At 34.7% G+C, this 25,966-nt stretch overlaps 1 protein-coding gene, 3 non-coding genes and 1 pseudogene across 4 annotated transcripts; 3 read left to right on the forward strand and 2 right to left on the reverse strand.

The window, feature by feature from the left end:
• Positions 1-2,026: 2,026 nt before the first annotated feature.
• TRNAL-UAA lies at positions 2,027-2,109 on the reverse strand. Its single transcript has one exon. It is a non-coding gene; the product is annotated as a tRNA-Leu (tRNA).
• Positions 2,110-10,607: 8,498 nt separating this feature from the next.
• On the forward strand, positions 10,608-17,419 carry LOC109019801 (U-box domain-containing protein 45). Its single transcript, XM_019002180.2, has 6 exons — positions 10,608-10,938; positions 11,978-12,070; positions 12,714-12,899; positions 13,100-13,207; positions 13,475-14,643; positions 16,507-17,419. Exons 2-6 carry the CDS (start codon positions 12,020-12,022, stop codon positions 17,291-17,293), a joined length of 2,301 nt encoding a protein of 766 aa, XP_018857725.1. The 5' UTR covers positions 10,608-10,938; positions 11,978-12,019; the 3' UTR covers positions 17,294-17,419.
• Positions 17,420-21,024: 3,605 nt separating this feature from the next.
• Positions 21,025-21,187, forward strand: LOC118344395. The gene has a single exon (XR_004798168.1). It is a non-coding gene; the product is annotated as a U1 spliceosomal RNA (small nuclear RNA).
• On the reverse strand, positions 21,046-23,389 carry LOC109019795 (annotated as a pseudogene).
• Positions 23,390-25,502: 2,113 nt separating this feature from the next.
• Positions 25,503-25,665, forward strand: LOC118344383. The gene has a single exon (XR_004798155.1). It is a non-coding gene; the product is annotated as a U1 spliceosomal RNA (small nuclear RNA).
• Positions 25,666-25,966: the final 301 nt, after the last annotated feature.

A 25,966-nucleotide genomic window follows, 5' to 3' on the forward strand; every position in this document is an offset into this window, starting at 1 on the left:
ATAATAGATAGCATTACTAGAATTCATTTAATATGAGGCGAATAGCTCACATTGAAAAAAGAAGTTGAATTCAACTGACCAAATATATATCATATCTAATTTTTAATATATTATAGTTTTTCTTCGGAAAAAATCTTTACATGAAACATGCTGTTTAACTTAATTTGGTTCAAACGACATCATTTTGCTGTTAAAAACCTTAATATCACTCGAAACCCACACCTCTCTTTAGGTTAGGTTTAGATAGTGAGTTGAGATGAGATAAATTGAAATAAAAGTTGAAAATCGAATAAAATATTATTAAAATATTATTTTTTTAATATTTTTATTATTTAAAAATTTAAAAAAATTTAATTGTTTATTATATTTTGTATAAAAATTATAATAATATAATCAAACGAAATGAGATGGATCGAGATTAAATATTTTGTATAAAAATTATAATAATATAATCAAACGAAATGAGATGGATCGAGATTAATCTCGATCCAAACCGAGCAATCTCTTGCGATTTTCTCGCTAATTGTGTTTTGTCGTTGCTTTATTCTCCCTCCTAATTGTTGTCTTCTTCTCTTTGTTGTCGTCTCGGTTGTCACAATACCCTATATTTGCTTGATCGTCTCCGTGTTGCTATATTATGATTTTTAGAAGTATAATCATATTAGAATTGGCCTTTTTATTGGACCTATAATTAAAAAAAGAAAAGCTTATTAAAAAAAAAAACAACCATAAACTTAGTTCATAAATGATTCAAATATATAGGTAGCAATCGACGTAACTTATCGAAAAGCTTATTAAATGAACCGATCATATATTCATAGGCAGTCAACATCAGTCGATGACTCTTTTTTGGGTGATTATTTGGAATTATACAAGGGTTTTAACATTTAACTTGTCCGCCTTTTCATTACTAGAAAGAGAAAGCTACACATCTTTTTTTTAATATTTCCATCGGAGACAAGGGCGGAGCGTGGCTCTCATCCTTCTTTCTGTTTCATTTTCAATACTAATATGTATATATTTTTTTTTGCTAATATTTTTTATATTTCATTTCCATCGGTTTGATTTTGGTCAAATTTATCACACTCCTACGACCAACTATCGACGATAAGCCGCACCATGTAATTGTCCAGCCGCCAGTCTACCTGGACGAAGCGGAATGGCACGTGCGGCTTGTTTTGCACGTGGCCGTCACGCACCGCTGCATAATGTGTCTGTCAGCTACACGCACCGCACTAATAAATTATCCACCTCAAAGATCTTCAAGATTTGTCTCACTCCGTCTCATAATCACTGTGCGTGTGGTCTCCACACGCTTCTACGGGTGTACGTGAGGAAACTTGGCCCATCGCAATCCAGTCCATCCGATGTCGGTATTTTTATTATATTTTCTCTTTCCCTAACTAATGATCTCGAGGAAGGGAATATAGGTCTTTACAGGAAATATCTCAAGACAACAAACCGCATTACACCTTCAATTTCCACCGCCTCCAACAATGGCTTCATAGTTCGCACAGTTGTACGAACTGCAAAAAATTGTCATTTAAGACGGTGCCCTCTTCATAGGATATGGGTGGGGACCAAGTATTTGATCTCAAAACTTTTTTTTTTTTACTTCTACGTTCTGGTTGTTGTAATGTAGTGTTTGTTGGAGAAACTCATCCCCCTCCTCATGTCTCTCGTTTTCCTTATCTGAATAATATATTTGCTTGTTAAAAAAAAAAAAATTAGTCGATGAAGATTCAATTCCTCAACCCGAGTTTAGGGTAAGAAACTAGAAAGTGATTTGGTTTAAATCCTATGTATATCATGAATGAGATTGTTCATAGGGAAGGCTTATGCTTTTAGCACACAAAATGGTTCAAATTATAAGGCAGTGTGATGACTCTGCACCCGATTTACTTCAAAATTAAAATATGGTGGATTCACTGGATTGATTATTATCCTTTAAAATTGGATCCTTTTCATATATTAGATGGAACCTTTTATTAGAGTCCGCAACTTCCAAAAATAAGGGATTAAAGAGTGCTGGCTATGGGGTTCGAACCCATGCGCACTTATGTGCAGAAGATCTTAAGTCTTCCCCCTTAACCTCTCGGGCAAACCAGCAAGCACATGGGCATATTCTGAAATGCAATATCTATGTTTACCCCCCCTCAATCAGTAAAAGAAGAGAGGTAGGTTTGAAAATTAATGATGTGTACGGGACCCTCAATAAACGTTTGCCTATGACAAAGGATACAACCCATGGGACTTTTTTTTTTTTTTGTGTCAAATCATTAGCATGCACTCTTAATAATATATAAAAAGATTCATGCATAGAACGTGGACTTTACTTCCAGCAACTTTGATTATCACATGCAATCCATGAGGCCCCCTAACACTCCAACCATACATATCACACACCAGTTGCCAGTTGGTCCTGCCTACAGGCCTCCTATCCTATGCCACAACCTAATCATCAAGTTCGGGTTCCCAACCCAGATTCTACTCAAGAAATTATACATGCGGATGTGTTTGGATGTTGAAGTAAATTGAGTTAAATTGAATTGAGATGATAAAATATTGTTAAAATATTATTTTTTAATATTATTATTATTTTAAAATTTGAAAAAATTAAATTATTTATTATATTTTATATTAGAATTTAAAAAATTATAATGATGAGTTGAGATGAGTTGAAGTGAATTTGGTAACCAAACGTATTCGTAGTCTTATTATGATGTGTAAGTTTTGCATATTTTTTATAAAAAAAGGTTAAAAATTTTTTTTTTTTTTCATGTAAATCTCAAATTTTTTTTTTGAATGAAGCGTGCGACTTGTAAAAAATAGGAAATCTATCATATAAAAATAATTTTTTCATATAAATTTTAAATTTATCCATTTAAAAATAAATAAATATACAAGACTTAAGCATCCTAAAATTATATTTACCATTACTCTTTAATTTGGAGACGAAGAAATTAAGGTAAGATATTTATTATAGAGTAATGCTAGAGAGAAGTCACTATAGCAGTACATACTTTGTACTCACTGCGTGGCTATTTTTAATTAATTGTTCTCAACACTCACTTAAAAAAATATGTAATCTATATGATATTATATCATATATACAAAATAAATACTCTCAATAATAACTTCCATTTATATTTATTCTTTATTATAACAGTCTTTCATTCACAAACGTGGTAGGATATAATTATGCAAAAGTCAGCGGCATTAAAAGATTAAATTATAATTCACTGGTAAATCGCCGCCATTACAGTCCTTTTTTCTTAATCACATTTTGCATGAAAATTAATTAACTAACAACGATCAATCCATGAGTGCTCCCTTTCTTTTTGCACTGTAAAAATATAATAATACACCCGACATGAACATTCAAGTAAGACCAAACGACGGCCACTTTGTTTCAAAGATAAAGTGAACATGGTCAACTCAGGACGTCCGATTTAGGTTGGACCCGCCCCACACCCAAATGATGATGTACCCAAAATATTGTATTGGTGGCTGTGATGGAAGGTGTGTGTGATGATTTACATGCCTTCATGATTACTCTCTTAAAGCTTGTAAAATCAATCATAAGATCAACACTAAGTGGTAAAAGCTGGAAATTCAAATGATAATGGGATATCTTGCCGAGGTGCTGATCAAAGAACTTTAAGCAAGATCAAACGGATAGTTATTCAAATATAAGTACCAATTACTCATAATTCTTCAAATAAAAATGTCCAATAATCAAGGAAATAATAAGCTTAAGGTGTATATGTGTGACTATTTCCTTTTTAATTTCTGGGTCTGAACCACGAGAAGTTGGATTAGCCATCAAAACTAATGATGACAACAGGAATTGAAGCTCAAAAGTAGACCAACGTGGCAAATTCCGGCCTTGGGCTGCGTGCGTTTCAAAAACATTCACCGACACGTTGCTGTTTTTTTTTACCAAGTAACCAGAAGTGATGATCGTGGTGAAATTCCGAGCAGCCCCAAAGAAAAAGAAAAAGAAAAAACCACCTGGCAAAGATCCGAGTGGTAGTTAAATAGCAACAAGGAGCTTCCATCTCCGATATATAGTTCTCTTCAATTTCTTTTATTTTAAACATAATTATAAAAAAAAGCTAAACAAATAAAGTGAAAGTAAATAATACATAATCAAATAATTAATACATAAATTTATGTGATTCGGTAACGTGACTATGTTTACGAAACTGAAAATAATTTTATTATGTTGAGAAATCACAATATACACTTTGAAACTATTTTTTACTTTAAAAACGGTAGTACTGTATAAAATAAACATATTATAGGGTTACATGACATAAATTTTAATGAGAAAATATACTTACAACAGTGAATTGCGTAACCGCCGCGTAATCGTTTTGAAAAAAATAAATAAAATATGAGACCCACATAAAAAAAATTAATTTTTTAATAATAGATCTCACTCTTTTTCAAAACAATTATGCGACGGTTACGCATTTCACGATTGTTTGTAGAATTATTCAATTTTAATTTCTACTTTTTTGCGACAATTGCTCAAGCGGAATATTGAACACGCATCAAGCGAACTCTTTATTTGATTTTCGCTTGAGTACCGAGTCAAACGACTATTGAGTGAACTCTCTATCTAGATTTCATTCGAGCCCACTTTCAACCCGAGCCCACGCTCCATGGCACAAGCTTTATTGAAAATTCATTTAAAAATTATAATGAATTATTTAACGATTACATCAAAATCAAACTACCACAACAATCAACAAGACTTCACAAATCCATCACAATCTTGAAAGTAACCCATCATACAAATGATATAATTATCCAAATCTTGATCTATGTTAATCTCAAAGACTCGACATGTTATTCGCCGCAGAAGACACAGTTACAGCCTTTTTTCGGATGAAATGAGCTGCCAAATTGACAGCACTGTGGGTACCTATATCATTAAGAGAGAAAACGACGCTGAGTTTTATATATATATATATATATTTATATATAGACGATCAGCACTCGTCGTTTGTACAAAATATTAATACTAAAAGTTACTCGAGTCTCTGGTCAGAGGTCGATGAAAGCTGTGTTCTCAAAAAAAAGTGAAGCTTTGAGAATGGATCCGCATGTTGTTAGGTGCATAAATCCCAAATTTTGACTCTGACTCGGAGACGTGACACCTCTTGTTTCTTAGTGCTTCCTGGGACCGACGCCACGGTTTCAGCTTTCTGGCATATAGGGCTAGGAGGAGTCCTGGACTAATCTTGGCCCACATCATTACGCTTGGGAAAAAAAAGAAAATCCTCGTTTCTTACCTCTAAAGCATCAGTATTGATTTTTTTACATGCATATATAAAATTATTCAAAAATATTAATTTTTTATATAAAAAAAACTCTCATATTAAATTATATATTTTATTTTTAAATTAAATAATAATAAATTTTTTTCCAAAAATTATTATTATTTTATATTTTACAATTAGCATTATTACAAATACTATCATTTAGCATCTACTATAATTTTTTTCCTAAAATTCTATCACGAGTTAGTAGAGAGAGAGGGGGATGAGAGAGAACAAATAATAAAATAAGTTTTTACAAGTGAACAGTATATTTTTAAATTTGTAAAAATACTGTTCATAATTATATAAATTTTTAGATATTTATAATTCAATGCAGCCCAATTTAAAGTCATATTATGTGAATATGTAGGTACATAATCTAATACTAATGCTCTTAGTCCTTACCATAGTTAAAGTCCGATCCATTCGGATTTTTGAACTTGGGATTCTTTTGATCAAAGTCAACAAAAAAAAAAAAAATAGTATTTAATATATTACTTACATGGAATAATTTTATTCAAAAAATCAATTTTAAATTTTAAATTTTACAACTCAAATTTTATTATTTAAATGACGTGAAAGTATACAAAATTTAAAATAACAGTAATCTTCTCTACATTTTTCCATCCCAATCATGTCTACTGAAATTGCATCCGTACGTTAATATAAATATATATCTCCAATCCTTTAATATAAGATATTTAACGGTATTATTTAAATCCGTCACGTACAATAATAATTAACTTATAACAACTTATATAGCATACCATGAAGACAATAACTATGTTTGATATTGGAAATCATGTAAAGGGTTTGGAATTGGTTAACAGGACCTGCCTTGTCCCCGACATTTTTATGTTCTTAGTATATATATACAATCACAATAATAATAATAATTAATCCATGGGACTTTGAAATATAATAGTGGCTTCATCGAGAGCGGTCGGTTCAATTAACCGACCACATATATAGAAAATCGGAATTATTTGGAACAAAATCATATGTAGCTGCCGGTAACGTGCCAAATGTAGGGATGCAACTAAACTAGAAAAATAAAAATCCCGCCTTTTCCTACAATCACTCTTAAAGTAAACAATTGGAATGTCTTAACAAACGAAGTCCACGTGTTTCGTTTCAGAAGACGTCCACATGTACCTCTAACTGTAAGCACCGTTTGGACTTCCCATTGATTACACGCGCGCACCCAACGCGTATAAACAGTTGGCCATCTACCTGCTGGCTGTTATCTGTTATATTGGAATAAAGTTTTTTTTTTAAAAAAAAGTAATTGATCCACTCAGATCTACAAATATCTGGAGATCCAACGGTTGTTATTAGACATTCTAATAGCAACATAAGTTAATTGAAGAATATGATACAAATATTTAAATTTATTTCTTTTTATCAATTTAAAATTTTAAAATAAATGGTAATTTTACTGATAGTATAAATAGATTTTTAATATTACTTTTGCACTGTTGATACCTTTAATACACAATTAAAATATGAAAAAAATAAAATAAATAAATATTTAAGAACTTTTCTAAGCTGAAAGTCATGAATATATAATTAAACTGGTAATACTTTCGTCTATTTCATTAATTTTGTGTTAGATTTATGTAGAATTCAAGTTTTGAAAAAATTTATCAATTATGAATATTATGTATATAGTTCGAATTGTACGGATGTACTGAGTAGGATTAAGATAAACTTAATAAAATTTTAAAGAAAACGAGTTATGCTATCTATTTACAAACTTATTATTTATTATGAAATATATTATATTTATAAAAAAAATTATATTTATAAATCGGTGTAGAGTTTTAAGCCGTTCATATTTATAATACTGTTAATATAATATAGTTTGATTTAAAAGAAAATTTTAAATTTTAAAACTTGCAAATCTAACTGCTCCGCACCAAATAATAAGAAAATTTGAAAATAAATTTATTAAAAGAAAAAGCTATTTGAATTTGGTCTCGCGTGGTGAAAGCGCGTGTGAGATTTGCAACCCGTTAACGAGATAAGACCCCCTTTTTCTCACCCCTGATTGGAGGGAAAGCTACAGAAGCTAACTCCGTGAGTTTCGGATCTAGGTGATGATTCTACTAATCTGTCCGGTGAAAGAGGTCTGTTAAAATTTGTGGTTAAAAACACAACACGTGGACGCGAACCGGACCCGCATTTTTATAATCAGACAGAATTGGTGATTCCTGTTCCCGTACTCCTGCTTGGAGACATCCGCTGCCATTGAAATCATTTTTATTCAGGTTGACGAGTGTACCCTCGTGCGACTTTTGTAATAACGTGATGTGATGCGGAATATTTAGGCCGTTTAGATAATGAATATTTCATCTTATTTTATTTTATTATTATAATTTTTTAAAATTTTTATATAAAATATAATAAATAATTTAATTTTTAAAATTTTAAAATAATATTTTATCTAAATTTTAATTTTTATCTTAATTCATATACAAGTTTAGAGGCAAAAACAATATGAGATTAAGATTACGTTTAAATGTTGAATTGAGTTGAATTGATATGATAAAATATTGTTATAATATTATTATTATTTTAAAATTTGAAAAAGTTAAATTGTTTATTATATTTTGTGTTGGGATTTGAAAAATTTGTAATGATGAATTTAGTTACCAAACGAAGCCTAAATCTCATCTCATCTTATAATTACAACTTTTTCAAATTTTCACATAAAATATAATAAACAATTCAAAATTTTCAAATCTCAACTCAACTTTTTCAAATATCAATTCAATTTTTTCAAATTTCAAAATAATAATATTTGAAATTAATATTTTAAACTTTTATCTAAAATAAAAAATTATCATCTCACTCCCTAAACCTACATGGTGGTTAACGATGATAGACCTCCCATTAGGGTAACAATTATTGTTTTTGGATCGTATTTGTGTCATGTTAAATTATGAATATTCGACTATATATGTCAATTTGAATTCGATCTGTTAAACTAAATGTGTCAAATTTTCAAAATCTAACTCAATCTATTTTAATAACGGATTGTGTTGTGTCACCCGTTTAGACTTGTTTAATAATTCATTAGAAATAAGTTAACACAACACAACTAATTTGGATCTATTTCATATAAATGAATTGAAATAACACGCATGAATCATATTGAATTGATTAATATAATTTCACATAAAAGTTAAAATCTATATTTATTAATAGTCACAATATATTTTAAACAAATAAGATTGCCGACTAACAAAAAATGTCAACATTTTTCAAATTTTAACATCACCAATATTACAACTTAACAATAATAAAGTTGTAATTTTGAAATAAAATACAAATAGATCAAAACAGGTTGATTTTGGGTTAAGCTGGTTGATCCATTTTATAAATCATGTATCGACGGGTCAACCCGTTAACTTCAAATTCAAATCCATTATTTCCGTATCGTGTTTGTATTAAATTCATGTGTCGTATTACCTGTTGCCACTTCTATTTACAACTTATCATGTTTTATTGTTTAGTAGCATGATTAATGAATATAGAAAAGTATGCAAGTTTATAGAGCTTTTGGCCACATTACTCCCTCTAATCATCGGCTTGCAATGTTTTACGATGCTTTAATAATTCATTGTTTGATTGCTATATTTTCAAGTTCTTAATTTCGAAAGGCTTTAAGTAATTTTATAAATTTTATCTTTAAATAACAAAAAAGTATTTAAATATTGTAAATACATATATACACACACCATGTAGGATATGGGAAATGATGAGTTGATATGAATAATTATTAATTTTCTAAAAGGGGCATTTGATACTAGCGTTAGAAACTAAAGGTAATTTATTCATTATGCTTACATACAATAAGTGCATGATGATGTAACTTAAGCATGCTTGTTAATGTAGATATTTGTAGATCAAGTACAATGGAATATACTCCATATAAATTTATTTTATACCAAGAAAAATATCCTTTATTAATGTAGATCTTTATACATCAAGTACAATGGATGGTACTATGATTAAAAAAAGATTGTTTTAAATTGGAAAAAAGAGCTAGTATTTAATATATAAATTGAGAAGTAAAATGAGGAAGAAGTATCTTATTTATTAACCATGTTACAATTCAAAAGACTCATAACATAAAAGGAATGCTATACATCAGCCATTATTTACTTTCACATTTATTCACTCTTATAATTTTTTTTTTCATAGGATATAGATATATTTTTCATAAGTTGTGGGGTGTGAAAATAGTAAATAGTGACTGATAAGAATAATTTTCATAAAATAAACTTAAAAACCCAATTAAATTATTTTATCCTTTTAGTGAAATCGAATCTAAACCTACCCAATCAAGTCTTAGAGAAGGATTATATTTTACAAAAATGCTATATTATTATATTTATTTTGATACAATGTCTTCGGTTGTAAACAATTAATTAAATACATGCTTATTAAAAAAATTAGAATTTTATATACTACACTCTTATTCCACTTTTATCTCACTATAATTAGGCGATACTGCTGATCAACCTTTGATTTTTTGTAATAAAAGGATAATCTAATAGTCATAAGGCTTGATTTGGATAGTGAGTTGAAATGAGTTGACATAATTTGTGAATAGTAGTAAGATATTTGAAATATGATGTGATGAGTTAAAAATGATTTGAGTTAAAATGTTTTATAGAGTTTTGAAAAAAAAGAATGAAAAAATTGAATAAAAGTATTATAAATTTAAATATCGTTAGAATATAATATTTTAATATAATTTGAAAAAATTGAATTATTTTTTATATTTTGTTTTGAAGTTTGGAAAAATTGTAATAATTAAGTAATGATTAGATGAAAAATTTAAAATTTGAATTTAAAAAGTGTTTGTATTTGTGTTTATAATATTTAAATATTAAGATAAAATATGATAAAATGAAATAAGATATAATGATATAAGATGAAAATATCTTTCTATCCAAACTAAGCTTACAAATATTACATTTTATATAATACGATAAAAGTGAAATAAGAGCCTCCCAAATTGTCAGGATTAAGGAATGGAAATTGAAATCAAGTGGAGGGCTCCTGCCCTAAAATTTACAATCTTCTCCCATCAACTTGCTTAAAAGGCCAAAAAACAAAAAAAACAGAAATAACCAATGAGGAGGATAATTTAGTCAATTGGGTACATTTATGACAGATCTACTAACCGACAAAGGACGAGGTCGGCAACTGTCGGCCGGTGTACCGGGGAGACAATAGCGGCGAAATAATTTCCAATCCCCTCTTATTATTGTTATTATTTTTCCGGAAAAAAAAGACTCGCGAATAAACAATCATTTTATTTTTCACTGTTATTTTATTTTCCCTTAAATAACACCTTCGAATCTTTGAAAAATCTATTTCCGATTCCCAATATCCTTCGCCACCTACAACAATCGAAAGCCTCTAATCTTCCTCAGTCCATCTCTCTCCCTGGTTCGAACCCTCCAATACCTAACAAACTGCAATGAGATGGAAGTTAGGAGATCACTGCAACCCTAATTTCCTGTTTGGTTTCTTGGATTCATTTTACGTGCTATTGTATGAAGCCTCCTTGGCTTGATTCCGTATTTTTCTGGTGCGTTTTGGGCTCCAAACCCTAGCTTCCCTCAAGCCCAATAGTTCACTTCTGGATTTCTATTTTTTCGCTTGAGCTGTGGTTTGGTTTACGGAAGTGTTCAATTTTTTTTCTGTTGTTTTTTGTGATCTTCTTTCCGTGTCTTTTTTTCCCTGCTTGGGTGTAAATCACATTCCGTAGCTAATTCGCGTATTATGGTTAGGAGTTGCTTTATTTGTCTAACCAATTCCTATAAATGTGGATGCACTGCTTTTTTCGCTGTATTTGGAATTTCATTATCTCTGGGTGATTTCTTCGTCTCGTCCCAGCTAAAAAGCTTTATCTAGGAAGTCATTTCGAATTCCGCTTTTTTGGAATCTTGAATCGTCGGTATTTGAGTAAATGTTCAAATCAATTTGTGTTTTTTTTTTCCTACCATCATTCCTGCTTCATTTGTTTTCTTTGTTTGTGATTTTTTTCTCTTTCAAATTTTAAATTTTACGCGTTTGATGAAATGTCAGATTCAGATCGTTATTTAATTAATTTTCTCTTCATTCCTTTCGTACTGTCATGTCTGGATCCATTGCGTTTGATAGAAAAAACGAAGTAGTACTCCGTGCTGAAGACCCTGTTTTTCTTTTAGAGCCTTGTTTGGTTACTGAAAGAATGTAGGACGATTTTTTTTTTCCTTTTTCACCAACATAGCCCAACACAATGATTGGCGTAGTTGGGGTGCGCTCTTCACCAAATTCACCTCAATTAATCGTTTTTCTTAATCTCAAATGACGGAATCGTGATGTTAAACTTCGTTTTTATTTCCTTTTCAACTGTTTTTCAAGGTACCAAACAGTTTGATCGTTCTTTTGTTGGTTTTGCATGTATATTGTTGATTCCAGTGTATTCTATCAAAATAATTTGCATGTGGATTCGTTAGCACGTAAAGTAGCTGATGCAACGAAGGGTCTTTAGCTGTAGCAGTTTGGCCTGGTCACTGCTTTTCTTATTGAGTTAATTGGGTCCTATGCAATTGTTAATTTATTTTGTTCTTTTTCTAACGCAGATGAACTAAGGTTTTCCATAATTTTCCACGGTGATCTCAATAATGGACGTTACAGAGATAGAAGAAAATTTGTTTGCAGCTACTGATGCCAAGGTATTGGTGCAATGTTTGGATTGAATTCAAATTACCGGTAGCTTTTACTGTGAAAAATGTTATCTGAGCAATTCTTTATTTATTTTCTCTTTTATGTTTTTAGTTAGTGGAGACACGATCCTATATACGTGAGGCTGGTTAATGTATTTGTATAATTCTAAATATATCCGTTGTGCCTATGTGTGTATGCCCCCTTTTTGCGGATATATGTGTGTGCATGCCCTATTATGGTTGTTTAAGGAAACTATATAGTTGATACTTTGGCGCTTCAGTTTTTCCTTTGTCATGGTGATTAGCATCTGGAGTGGGATTCTAGATGAAGTCATGGCATTTTCTGAATTACTTTTATTTAGCTGGTGAAAATTGTATCTACAATTTTGTACTTGGTTTCCTTCATAGATAATTAATTCTACTTTCCAGAAAAAAATGACTAACAAGTAGACGTTATACTGGATCTATGAGTTTGGTGAGAATTTGGTCATCTAGTTTGTACTATAAGTTGGTTTTTCTCCTACAAGGGTTTCCTTATTTGGGACTGCAGTCGTATAGAATTGTTGGATTTGCTATTAACTTTTTGAAGTTCATACTTCGAATACAGTTCCATAACACTGGGTAATTAGCTCACATTATTTTTCTTATGCAGTTACATGGAGAAATGTGCAAGACACTCTCTGCGATATATTGCAGAGTAATATCAATTTTCCCTTCTTTGGAAGCAGCACGCCCAAGGAGCAAATCTGGCATTCAGGCATTGTGTGCATTGCATGTAGCACTTGAGAAGGCGAGGAATGTTCTTCAACACTGCTCAGAATGCAGTAAACTATATCTGGTATGATTATTTATTGGATTAACATTTTTTATAGTGGGAATGTGTTCAACTATAATGCAGTGAGCTAATTTTCTTTTTATGTTCAATCTATTATATCAGGTAGACGAATAACTATGCATTCTTTGTTCTTTGTTCTTATTTCCGTAAATTTATTTTTTTGCCGGGGAGTTTTTAGTGATATAATCTTTCTTATTGTGCAGGCTATAACTGGGGATTCTGTTCTTTTAAAGTTTGAGAGGGCAAGATGTGCACTTGAAGATAGCCTCAGGCGTGTTGACGATATTGTCCCACAATCAATTGGATGCCAGGTAATTATAATTCAAGTTCTCATGTGGATGCTCCTCTAAATGATTCTGGTGCATATTTGTAGTTAATGGGTTTTGGCTTCATACTAATAAGACTACTTTTTTCTTTAGGGGTCATATTTCCAGTAGAGCTATTAGATTTTGATTAAATTTATATAAATAACTATAAATTATCGTTCTTGATGATATTGTGGTATTTTGTTGCTATTTCTATTGTCTAGAATATTTTGGAGTATTTTTGACACCTTTTGTAATTGAATTTCCATTTAGATTCAGGAGATTGTGAGTGAACTTGAGGGTACTGTGTTCTCGCTCGATCCATTAGAGAAGCAAGTTGGTGATGAAATTATTGCACTGCTCCAACAGGGGAAAAAATTCAACAACAGTAATGACAGTAATGAGCTAGAATGCTTTCACCAGGCTGCTACTAGGCTTGGAATAACTTCTTCTAGAGCAGCTCTTTCTGAGAGAAGAGCTCTCAAGAAACTCATAGAAAGAGCTCGTGCGGAGGAAGACAAGAGGAAGGAATCAATTGTGGCTTATCTTTTACATCTAATGAGAAAGTACTCCAAATTATTTAGAAGTGAGATCTTTGATGATAATGATTCACAAGGTTCTACACCTTGTTCTCCCACTGTTCAGGGCTCTCTTGATGATGGTGGACCTGGTGGCAATGGTCATGCCTTTGAACGACACCTGTCAAAAGTTGGTTCTTTTAATTTCAAGCCAAACAACAGGAGATCAGGGCAGATGCCGCCTGAAGAATTGAGGTGTCCAATATCGTTACAGCTTATGCATGATCCAGTGATCATTGCTTCTGGGCAAACATATGAAAGGATCTGCATTGAGAAATGGTTTGGTGATGGGCATAACACCTGCCCAAAGACTCAACAGAACCTCTCACATCTCTCACTGACCCCTAATTACTGTGTTAAAGGTCTCATTGCTAGTTGGTGTGAACAGAATGGAGTTTCTATTCCTGATGGTCCCCCCGAGTCTCTTGACCTCAACTATTGGAGGCTGGTGTTGTCCGAGTCAGAATCTACAAATTCAAGAGCTATGGACAGTGTTGGGTCTTGCAAGTTGAAGGGGGTTAAGGTTGTTCCTTTAGAGGAGAGTGGTGTCATAGAGGAGGCTGAAGGAAATGAAACAGATAGTTTGTCTCCTAAGCTGGAAGAGTGTGAGCTTGGTGTATTGGAAAGTTACCAGAATTTTCTGTCTATCTTGGATGAGGGGGAAGACTTGAGGGAAAAATGTGTGGTGGTGGAGCAAATAAGGTTGTTGCTGAAGGATGACGAGGAGGCTAGGATTTTTATGGGAGCCAATGGGTTTGTGGAAGCTCTTTTGCGATTTCTAGGGTCGGCTGTGCGTGAAGGGAATGCAATGGCTCAGGAAAGTGGAGCCATGGCTCTTTTCAACCTATCTGTCAACAATAGCAGGTATGTATTCTTGTTCAATGTTTCTGGAGTTTTACAATATCAAGCATGACCATTGACCATATATTTTATGGAAGCATGGCAGAATTTATGGGAGTTATGACAGTACTAAAACATTAAGGCCTCGTTCACTTTCAAAAAACTTTTCATCTCATTTAATCATTACAACTTTCCCAAATTCCCACACAAAATAAAATAAACAATTCAACCTTTTCAAATTCCAAAACAAAAAAAATATTAAAAAAAATATTCTAATAATATTTTATTCAACTTTCAACTTTATCTCATCTGTGAAAACAAACGAGTCCTAAGATGCTCGTCCAAAGAATTAAACCATAATTATAGACATGATCTGTTCGAATCTCCCAATAGGCACTTTAGTTGAATTAATTTACCGATCAAAAAACTATAGACATGATCTGGTTGCCAACTCATCTTCATCTTTGTTTCCCTTGATTCATATATTTATTCTAGAGGAATTCTATGCATCAGCCACTAATCACTTTCACACCCCACACCTATAGTTTTTTTTTTTTTTCATAGGGTGTGGAGGTATTTTTTATAGGGTGTGGGGTAGTGAATAGTGGCTGATGCATAGAATTTTTCTTTATTCTATTATCAGTGTCATAAACTGATCACCTAAAAAAAATTCAGTGTCATAAATTGATCAAAATTACGATGATCTGGTTATAAGGAAATTTTGTACTTGAACTTTCCTTACCTTCTTTATTATTATGGCAAATACTATTTATCATCATATAATTTCATTCCTGTTTATTGTTTGAAATGCAAAAGAGTCAACTTGCTAATGCTTTTGGGTGATCTGGCTTATATAAACTAGTGTGTTATGTGGATGTAATTTCCCCTCAATTGTCTTCTTGTGCTCCTTAATGGTAGTTTGGTTGTTGAGGCTAAGTTTTATTTTCCTTTTTGGTTTAATGTCAATTCTTACTAGGAAAGACATGGAGATTGTAATTTTTAAAAGCTGGCATTAGTTTGAATTTTCACTTGTGCTTACGTACCACGTTTTCAGAATTTTGACCGTATGAGCTATGAATCATAAGTTTCTCGATTTTGTTCTTTTTCAATTTCTTTCAAAAGAATGTGTCGCCCTTTTTTTATTTTGAAAATAAGAAAACACCATGGGTGCAAGCGTCTTTGTATGTCAAAGCATTCGTTATAATCTTCATGCATCCTTAGAAGGACTTAGGTTTGGATAGTGAGTTGAGTTGAGATGAGATGAGATGAGATGAAAGTTTAAAGTTGAATAAAATATTGTTAGAATATATTTTTTTAATATTATTTTTGGTTTGGGATCTAAAAAAGTTGAATTGTTTATTATATTTTGTTTGAACGTTTGGAAAAGTTGTAATAATTAGATGAAATGAGATGAGTTGTGATGATTTTTGAATCTAAACGAGGCTAATTACATTACATTTGCTATATCATTATTTTTATCAATTTCATGTTTGGTTTTTGTCGTGTTTTGCTCTAAAGTTTAGGCGTACTCTCTTGTATACTTCCTGTGTATTTGGGCTATGCCTATTTTACTTAGAATAAAATTCTCTTATTAATTAAAAAAAAAAAATCAATTGTTAGAAGCTAGTGTTTTATTTATAAGAATTTGAAACCCTTATATGGGTTTGGTCTGTTGACTTGTTTGGCATATTAAACTTCTTGCCTCTCTGTGTGTGTTTTTTTTTTGGGAGCTACATTTTGCACAACTAAACAGTCAGATCTTAAGTGAGGGTGTAAATTGCCAAGATTTGGTAGTTTAGGATACATTTTCATTTGTTTACAAATTAAACTATTAAGATCTTTTAAAATTTTTGATGTAATTGCTATTTTTGAATTTTTCTTTTTCAGAAATAAGGAAATGATGTTTGCAGCAGGAGTAATTTCATTGTTGGAGGGGATGATCTCCAACCCCAATTCCCATGAATCTGCCACAGCACTGTACCTGAATCTGTCCTTCATTGAAGGAGCAAAGCCTGTCATTGGTTCAAGTCGGGCTGTCCCTTTCTTAACCCAGATCCTTCTAACAAATCCTGAACCCCAGTGCAAGCTTGATGCCCTCTATGCCCTCTATAATCTCTCCACTCTTCCCTCCAATATTCCGAATCTCCTTTCAGCTGGCATCGTCAGTGGTCTCCAATCCCTTCTTGCAGCCTCTCGTGATCACACGTGGGCGGAAAAAGTCATTGCTGTCCTTGTAAACCTGGCTTCATGTCAGTCGGGAAAGAATGAAATTGTATCCGCACCTGGCCTTATTAGTGGACTAGCAGCAATGCTGGACATTGGTGAACCTATCGAACAGGAGCAAGCAACCTCATGTCTCTTTATTTTGTGCAAAGGAAATGAGAAATGCAGTCAAATGGTTTTACAAGAAGGGGTAATACCTGCACTGGTGTCAATCTCAGTGAATGGAACCTCGAGGGGGAGAGAGAAGGCTCAGAAACTTTTGATGGTGTTTAGGGAGCAGCGACAACGAGACCAACCAACTACTGAGATGCATCAGCTGGCTGAAAATAGTGAAAAGCCCATGCCTGCCCTGGAATCAAATCCACTCTGTAAATCAATCTCAAGAAGAAGGATGGGTAAAGCATTTAGCTTCTTCCGGAAAAGCAAGAGCTATTCAGTTTATCAATGTTAGGCTGTATCTGTTGTAAATTTCTTCCTTTTAATTTCTTCTGTCCTGTTCCCATGGGCATCGCCTTTTGTTTTCATAGAGAAGAGATGTACAGCCCCTTGTAATTTATGGAATTTTTGCCTCTTTTAATTTTGGTCTTCTCTCTTGCCACTTTTGGGAAAGGATTATGGGTTGGTTGAAAAGAATCTGTAGTGTCTGGATGGGATTGTCATTACCGTTTTTTGGGGGGGAGGGGGGGGGAGGTTTGTTAGATCCTCATGTTGAGTTGCCTCTAGAGATGCTCACATGCCCTTGTTATAGTGGGGATATACACCTTAGTCAACCCACAAACATGTCTTGGCTCAGGGGGTGACATGCACGGGACGCTCAGCATGTATGCATGCCTTGGCCCGCGTGATGGCACACACGAGGCACCCAACAGGCTGGCCAGCGAGATTAGTGAGCGCCTGCCAATGCGCGCAACACTGCACCGCGCACCCATGCACACGGCATTGCGCGTAGCATCGCGCTGCGCGCTCATGCGCGTCCTAGTGTGCAGGCCCATATGCATGCTTATGGGTTGCGTGGTCCTGCGCTGCATAGCCCAACAGCATGTGCGCCCACGATGCTACGCGCTCATGCGCGTCCTAGTGTGCAGGCCCATATGCATGCTTATGGGCTGCGTGGCCCTGCGCTGCATAGCCCAACAGCATGTGCGCCCACGCATAACCCCCTGTAGCATGCCATCCAGCGCACGTCTCTAGCTCGTGCCTTGTTGGCCAGACCGGTGGGCATGCCATCCAGCGCATGGCTCCAGCCCATGCCTTGCAGCCTCAACGCCTAAGCCACCAGCTTGGGCCATGCAGCCAGTGCTTAGGTCACTAGCTTGGGGTACACAGACCCATTTTCTACATTGAGGTTTGTTAGATCCTCATGTTGAGTTGCCTCTAGAGATGCTCACATGCCCTTGTTATAGTGGGGACATACACCTTAGCCAGCCCACAAGCATGCCTTGGCTATGGGGGTGACATGCACGGGGCGCTCAGCATGCATGCATGCCTTGGCCCGCGTGATGGCACACATGAGGCGCCCAACAGGCTGGCCAGCGAGATTAGTGAGCGCCTGCCAATGCGCGCAACACTGCACCGCGCACCCATGCGCAAGGCATTGTGCGCAGCATCGCGCCGCCCGCTCATGCGCGTCCTAGTGTGCAGGCCCATGCGCATGCTTATGGGCTGCGTGGCCCTGCGCTGCATAGCCCAGCAGCACGTGCTCCCACGCATAACCCCCTGCAGCATGCCAGCGAGGTTAGTGGCATGCCTCACGGCATGCCATCCAGCGCACGTCTCTAGCCCGTGCCTTACTGGCCAGGCCAGTGGCATGCCCACCAGGGCGCACGTCTCTAGCCCGTGCCTTACTGGCCAGGCCAGTGGCATGCCCACCAGGCATGCCATCCAGCGCATGGCTCCAGCCCATGCCTTGCAGCCTCAACGCCTAAGCCACCAGCTTGGGCCATGCAGCCAGTGCTTAGGTCACTAGCCTGGGCCATGCAGCGCACACACATGGCTCATTATAGCAAGCCATGCCGCACCACTTAGCCATGGACCAGCCCGAAGACCACCATGCACCAACCTAGTCCACCATAGGCTCATGTATGCCACAACCAAGCTTGGTCCATGCCACTATCATGTTTATTTTATTTTATTTATTTATTTATTTTCAAGGGATCTATTGGGGGTTTCCAAATTGTATTGCTTATAAATAAGACTTTATTTACTTGCCTTAAAATCTTTTGAAAAATTTCCTAGAGGGAAGACTATAGTTTGAGAGATCATAAACGGTGACATTGCACTTGAGCTTTTTGGGTGAAATTCGTGAATCTCAAAGAGATGATCACACCTTGCAATTCTTTGAATATGTGTGATTCATTTATCTTGTTTTTGCAACTTGGTACAATTCGTAAATCCAAGTTGTGTTTATCAATATATGAGGTTTATTCAATTCTTGTGCAATTCGTGAATCAAATGTTGAATTATCATTATTGTTCATTTGTTCATTCAAGTTCTTAAGTGTTTTATGCTTTTGTTCTTGAGTGTTATTCATTATGTTCTTGGTGTTCATCACAATTTTGCTCTTCCAATCCATATTTTCGACCAACCCTAGTGTTTATCAACTTTCCATAAATTGTTTGCCTCATCATCTTTTGCCCTAGCTAAATACAAGATCATTGCCATCATCCAACTCAATTTGGGCAATCACTTGCCTTATTAGGATTGACCTAGCCGCCCACTCTTCTTTTCATATTGGTGTTCTTATATTTTAGGAACCCTAGTTGACCATATCCTTTCCTATAACCGGCCATATCCATTTCCATATTGAGTTTCAAGATTTTAGAAACCCTTCCTAAAATCTCTCAATCAACCAATCAAGTCATATACCTTGTGGCCGTCCAACCCTAGCCGCCCAACATCCTAACCCTAATTCTAAAACTCTAGCCTCATCATCCAAACCCTAAGTGGTGCCAACCCTAATTCCCCTCCATTGCCGTGCGCCCCTTTCACCCATTGAAGCCCATACACTTCATCATCCTAACCACCATTCCATACACCAATTCAAGCTTAAATACCTAACCTCACCTTACCAAATTTGTCATCATTGTGACAATTGTTCGAGAATCAAGCAAGAGAGGAACGAGCTTTCGATCATCTCAAAGAGATCTTGAGCATGGAGATCATAGTGTTTAGAGACTTGATCGAGATCTCTAACAGGTTCATTGTGTTCACAATCTCTTGGTCGGGATGGATACGATTTGAGAGTCACCTTTTATCTTTGAGCCATTTTATTCATCATCCCTATACCATTACCACACACAATACTTTTTTTTTTTAATTTGTTTTATTCTTGCTAAATTAAAAGAATTGAAAAATAAAAAATAAAAAAATCATGTAGTGTATAGTGTAGGAATAATGAGTAGATTTTTTTTTTTTTAATTTTTTCATGAGCAAACTAATGAGAAAACGAACCCAAACCCAAACCCAGAAAACAATAAAAGGACCCATTATTTCAAAATGGAATAAGTAATTTGTCCTTCCTTTCAAAGTTGAAGTGATATATTTCTTTTAACGAAAATCTCCCAATTACCTCAACTGTTCAGTGATAAATTCACCCACCTTTGAATTGATAAATTGTTCTTATTGTATTTTGATTTTTGGGTCCTCAAGTGTCCGTCCCAACGCTTTGCTCCCTACCACTACGAGAGGGCCCGGATATCCTCTAAATACTTGGCAATAACCACTCCAAATCAATCACAAATTCCAATAAATAAACTCTGTTGTCAAGCTTCTCATCACAGGTTGATCTCCATGTTCCGGTTCAGATCCTTTTCCATCACCGTAAGAGGGCTTCAAGTTCTTTTCGTCATACTTAGAATATAGGTCCAAAAAATACTTTTGCAGTAAGATGTTCCATTATAATGAAGACATTTTATTAATTTCATAATCTTAGAACCCTCGTGTCCATGAGTTTTTTTGGTCGGTCGATATTGTTGTTTTTTTTTCTTCGCTGGTTGTTCAAAGATTCAACCGACCACCAGTTGTATAACGCCGTACACTTACATAGGATATATGACACGTATTATCATGTCCTTCAACTATAGTTATATGCATAAATTGCCGACTTAGTCCCACATCGAAATGGAGCAAGAAGGAATATGCCGAGACGCTTTATTTATAGAACAACACGGCGCACGCTGAAACATACTTACCTGGACGGGGTCGATGGGTGATCAAGAAGGCCCATGGCCTAGGTCAGTGACCTCCATTGCACTGTCGGAGGGGTGCTGCCCTAAGGTCTGCCCAAAGCGGCAGAGCCTACGTCATAATTTGTGATAGCGGGGGCCTGCGTTCGCGCGGCCCCTGTTGCATTCCTAGCTCAAAACTTCTCTTTTGCTAGTGGACGCTTAGCCATTACGGAGTGTCAGCTGTAGCCGTTTTTTATTTTGCAGGTAATCTGTTTGATAAAATGTCATAGGTCACACTGTTAGGTTCAAAACTTCAAAGATATTGTTGATTGCTGGGTTCGGTCACGTCTAGAATAGCAGTCTCTGTGACTGATGTTCAGAGACTGCTGTTCATGGGCTACTAACGAAAATTTCAAGAATTATGAGTTCCTGCTATGTGGATCAGTATGAGAGACATGTTCCATATGCAAAGACGGATTTATTTTATAAAAAGCGTAGTATATCACTCATCATGAGGCAATCTGTAACAAGGACAAGTGAGAGACCAGCTCAAATCACACGAACAGTTTTCCATATGTGTATATATATATATATATATATATATTTATATAATATGCCTTTCATCGCTTGCCTTTACCTCTCCTCGCTTTCCTTGACTTCTTCTTCTTACCTACTTCCTCCATTTTCGGGCTTCGTTTGTCTTCTTCATTTACCGCTCCTCCTCCTTCGAATTTGGATTCTTGAACACATTTCATCTGCTGCTTCTGATGGAGGGATGCAACCAGTCCTGCAAGGGAAAGATCGGGGTCTTCATTTTTCATCAGCTCTTCTGCAACCTCTGCTGGGGTGACTTCCACCTCCTCTATTAGCCCTTGAATTTCATTGAAAAGGCAGTGACTTTGGATCCTGAGGTAGTTGGAAGCAAGGATCTCGAACCCGCATGGAGTGCAATAGGACATGTGGATGTGCATGTCCATGCGGCCTGGTCTCAACAATGCAGGGTCTAGTCTGTCTTTGTGGTTGGTTGTGAACACTATTATTCTCTCATCTCCACAGCTTGACCACAGTCCATCAATAAAATTTAGCAGCCGGATAGTGTTAGCTGTCAATTAGAGTGAATAGTTCAATAAATTACTACCATGGTTGATCCTAGATGTTTTGCTGGGTATTTTGAAGTGATGAAAGAGGAGTTGCAAATATATAAACTCACCTTGCTGTCGGTTTGATTGAATTCTCCATACTGTCGGTCCTGTAACTCAATGCTACAGTCAATATCCTCAATTACAAGAATAGATCGATTTGCAGTAGAGACTAAAAGTCTCCTGAGCTCTGAATTGCTACCTAGATTTGTAAGCTCCAAATCATAGATGTCAAATTTCAGGTAATTAGCCATGGCAGCTATCAAGCTTGACTTGCCTGTACCAGGAGGGCCATATAGCAGATACCCACGTTTCCATGCCTTTCCCACTCTCCTGTAGAATTCCTTCCTCTTCACAAACCTGTCCAAGTCATCCATTAGCTCCTTCTTCAGCTTTGGATCCATAGCCAGTGTGTTAAAAGTGGATGGGTGGTCAAGATTGACTGATCCCCATGGTCCCCCATCATATTCTCCATTGAAGCTTCCCAGTGAATAGAGTTTCACCACCTTGTTTTCTTCCTTTATATCTTTTGCTCTGTCCACTACATATGGCAGGTAAGTGCTGAGTGCCTTCTCCTTGTATTTCTTGGGGAAACTGAGATGAAGTGACCTACGTTCAGACTTTTCTGTTGATTCGGTATAGCTTTCACAATCATAATAAGATTTCTGGGATTCAGTACAAACGAATTCCCATGTGAAATGGATTCCCTCGAATATGTCATGAATCTGCTCTCCTCTGTTGATGGTGATGGAGAGGCACTTCTCACGCTGGGCCTTAGAAACTTTCAGCTTTTCGATCGTGGGGGTGATTCTTGTGCTTAAATTAAATAGACTTCAGAATTCTGGTATACTTCATTTACGGAAAACCCATTATATTCATCGATGATGAGAATCATTTGAGAAGAGAGAGTACCGAAAAGGCGTCCAAGCCTGGAGTAGAGTTTCACTTGGAGTTGTTGGGGTATGAGTTGGCTGCTCATGGTCTTGACCTCGCTGATCATACTCCGGACCAGCATTGCGAATGCAGAGAAGGAGGCATATGTTGATAGAATAGATGTTGTTGAAGGCATGCTTGTTAGAAACGACATGCTTGGTGATGTAAAGATATGTTGGGAAACTGTTTGAATCAGGGAATGCCTTTTTTGCTAGTGGATTTCCTCACTTGCTTGGTGAGTTAACAATTCTGGGTAGAGGGCTTTATAGGAAGAAAAAAGGGGGATGAGGCTTCCATTCGAAACTTCAATTGTTAGAAAGCTTCCACCAAAATTTTCAAGCCAAGTCAAATACACGTGAGCTGAGATAGGTCCCGTTTTGGACACACAGAAATTAGATAAAAGTTGAAAGTTAAATAAAATTTTATTTTATTTTATCTTATTATTATTTTAAATTTTAAAAAATAAATTATTTATTATATTTTATATGAGAATTTAAAAAAATTATAATGATGATATGAGATAAAAGGTCATAATATACTTTGTTTGTTTTCACAGATAAGATAAGATGAGTTAAAATTAAAGTTAAAAGTTAAATAAAATATTGTTAGAATATATTTTTTAATATTATTTTTATTTTTGAATTTGAAAAAGTTGAATTATTTATTTAATTTTATGTAAAAATTTGATAAAATTATAATGATTAAATAAGATGAGATGAGTTATGAAAACAAATGAGATCAAAATCTTCTACCCTATCATCTTCTTTTTATCTTTGGATGTGACGTTAAATAATTTAAAAACTATTTGTCATATTTTATTTATTTACTAATTATTTAATTTCACAATAGAACGTTGATTGTCATTTTTTCATAAATAAAACAGCAATTATCATTTCATCATCCCTTAATTGATGTAGGACGAATTCATATTAACATAAAATAACGTGTAACTAACATAACTAACGGTAGCATCAGAAGCTAATTACAATTGAAAAATGATAAATATTTATTATTTTTTACAATACTTTACACAATAATATTTTAAAAGGAGGAGCATTTTTGTAAACTACCTTATAAAATTAACATCATTTTATAAAAATATTCTTAATTTACAACATATATTATGAAATATATTGTTACTCACACCCAAAAAAAAAAAAAAAACTTCTCTAGCAATTCTTGTAGACAACAAGCTAATTGACCTTTGACTTTGAGACCTGCGTACTTTACTTTCCTCCTCTCTATTACTATAAATATATATATAAAAATGAAGTCATATAATTATGACGTGACATTCTATTCATAAAAATATACATTATATCCATTAGATTTAAAGTGTTATGTTTATGAAGCGACAAACCTTTTAAAAACAATGTTTCATTATGAGCCATTACAACTTTTAAGTTTTAATGTTTCATTATGAACTATTGTAACTTTTAAGTTTCATTTATTTATGTTTATGAACTGGTAAACCTTTTAAAAATAATGTTTCATTATGAATCATTGTAACTTTTAAGTTTTAATATTTCATTATGAACTGTTGTAACTTTTAAGTTTCATTTATTTTCTTACATATAAAGATATAAAATTGTTCAAGTCTTCATCCAAATGTACTATTTCAATATTTATATTGTTTTGTCAAATAAACCGCCTTATAAATAATTTTGAATTTCTCCACTATAAGATTCGGTCTCTCTCCCTCATATACAACATACACAACTATCAGCGCATTGCACGGGTCAAAGACTCGTGTGTATATAATAATTAAGATCTTTGCTACTCACCATCTCACATATCATATATCATACTTATTTTTATTTTATTTTGATTTTATTCCTACTAAACTAATTAAGTTTTATTATTCATCATCCTTATATCACATAGTTGTTAAGGAAAAAAATAAAAAATAATGTGTGATGTGTAGTGTAAGGATGATGAGTATAATTTTTCAATAAAAGTTACTCCCCGCCTATAAAACTCGTCTTTTGATTTTATTTTTGATTTAATAATTAAGGAAGTGTTTTTTACGTTTGGATTTGAAGATGACTTGAGATGACTTGAGATGAGCTGAGATGAGTTGAGATGAATTGTGAATAGTAATGAGATGAGTTGTGAATAGTAATGAGATTTGTGAGTTAAAGTTGCTGAATAGTAATGAATAGTAGTGAGATGAGTTGAGATGAGCTGAGATGACTTGCGAATCCAAACATCTCTATAAGTTTGTAATATATTATTTATTTTTTATTTTTTGCAAATGTTTAAGGGGTTTAAAAAATATTTAAAAAAAAAAAGTTTTTTGGACGTTGGATGGCTCCTCCCGGTGGGAGTAGCACTGCCCATATAATTATCCCACATTAAGAAGGAGCAAGAAGGACCACGCCAAGGCGCTCATATATAAGGGAAAGCACGGGTCCTATAGAACATACTTACCTGGACGGGGTCAATGGGTGATCAAGAAGGCCTATGGCCTAGGTCAGTGACCTCCATTGCACTCTCGGAGGGGTGCTGCCCTAAGGTCTGCCCAAAGTGGCAGAGCCTACGTCATAATTTGTGGTAGTGGGGGCCTGCGTTCGCGCGGCCCCCGTGCCAAATTCCATACGCAAATTTTTCTTGTGGGTCTCTCTTTCCTTCGCAAGTGAGGTGCTTGATAGAATGCCATGCCGTCTGTGTGTTTAATTGAATGAGGTTTATCTACTATTGTAACAAGAGTTGATATATTCCCGATTATTTTTTTTTCCCTTTTTCGAGGAGAAAGTTGGTCCCAAAAAAGAGAAGGGAAAGGATTAAGGAAGATTCGAACTGCAAGCTTCTGCGTCAAAAGTTGCTTTTCAAATAATCGCATAAAACGTAAATGATCATAGTTGCATGTTTTTCTTTCTATTAGCA

Source organism: Juglans regia, chromosome 13 (assembly GCF_001411555.2).
Source record: "Juglans regia cultivar Chandler chromosome 13, Walnut 2.0, whole genome shotgun sequence".
Classification (NCBI taxonomy): Eukaryota; Viridiplantae; Streptophyta; class Magnoliopsida; order Fagales; family Juglandaceae; genus Juglans; species Juglans regia.

Coding starts and splice junctions, on each gene's coding strand:
- LOC109019801 (XM_019002180.2), top strand. CDS start 12,020: ATGGACGTTACAGAGATAGAAGAAAATTTGTTTGCAGCTACTGATGCC. Junction 12,071..12,713: donor TTGCAGCTACTGATGCCAAG/GTATTGGTGCAA, acceptor TTTCTTATGCAG/TTACATGGAGAAATGTGCAA. Junction 12,900..13,099: donor AATGCAGTAAACTATATCTG/GTATGATTATTT, acceptor CTTATTGTGCAG/GCTATAACTGGGGATTCTGT.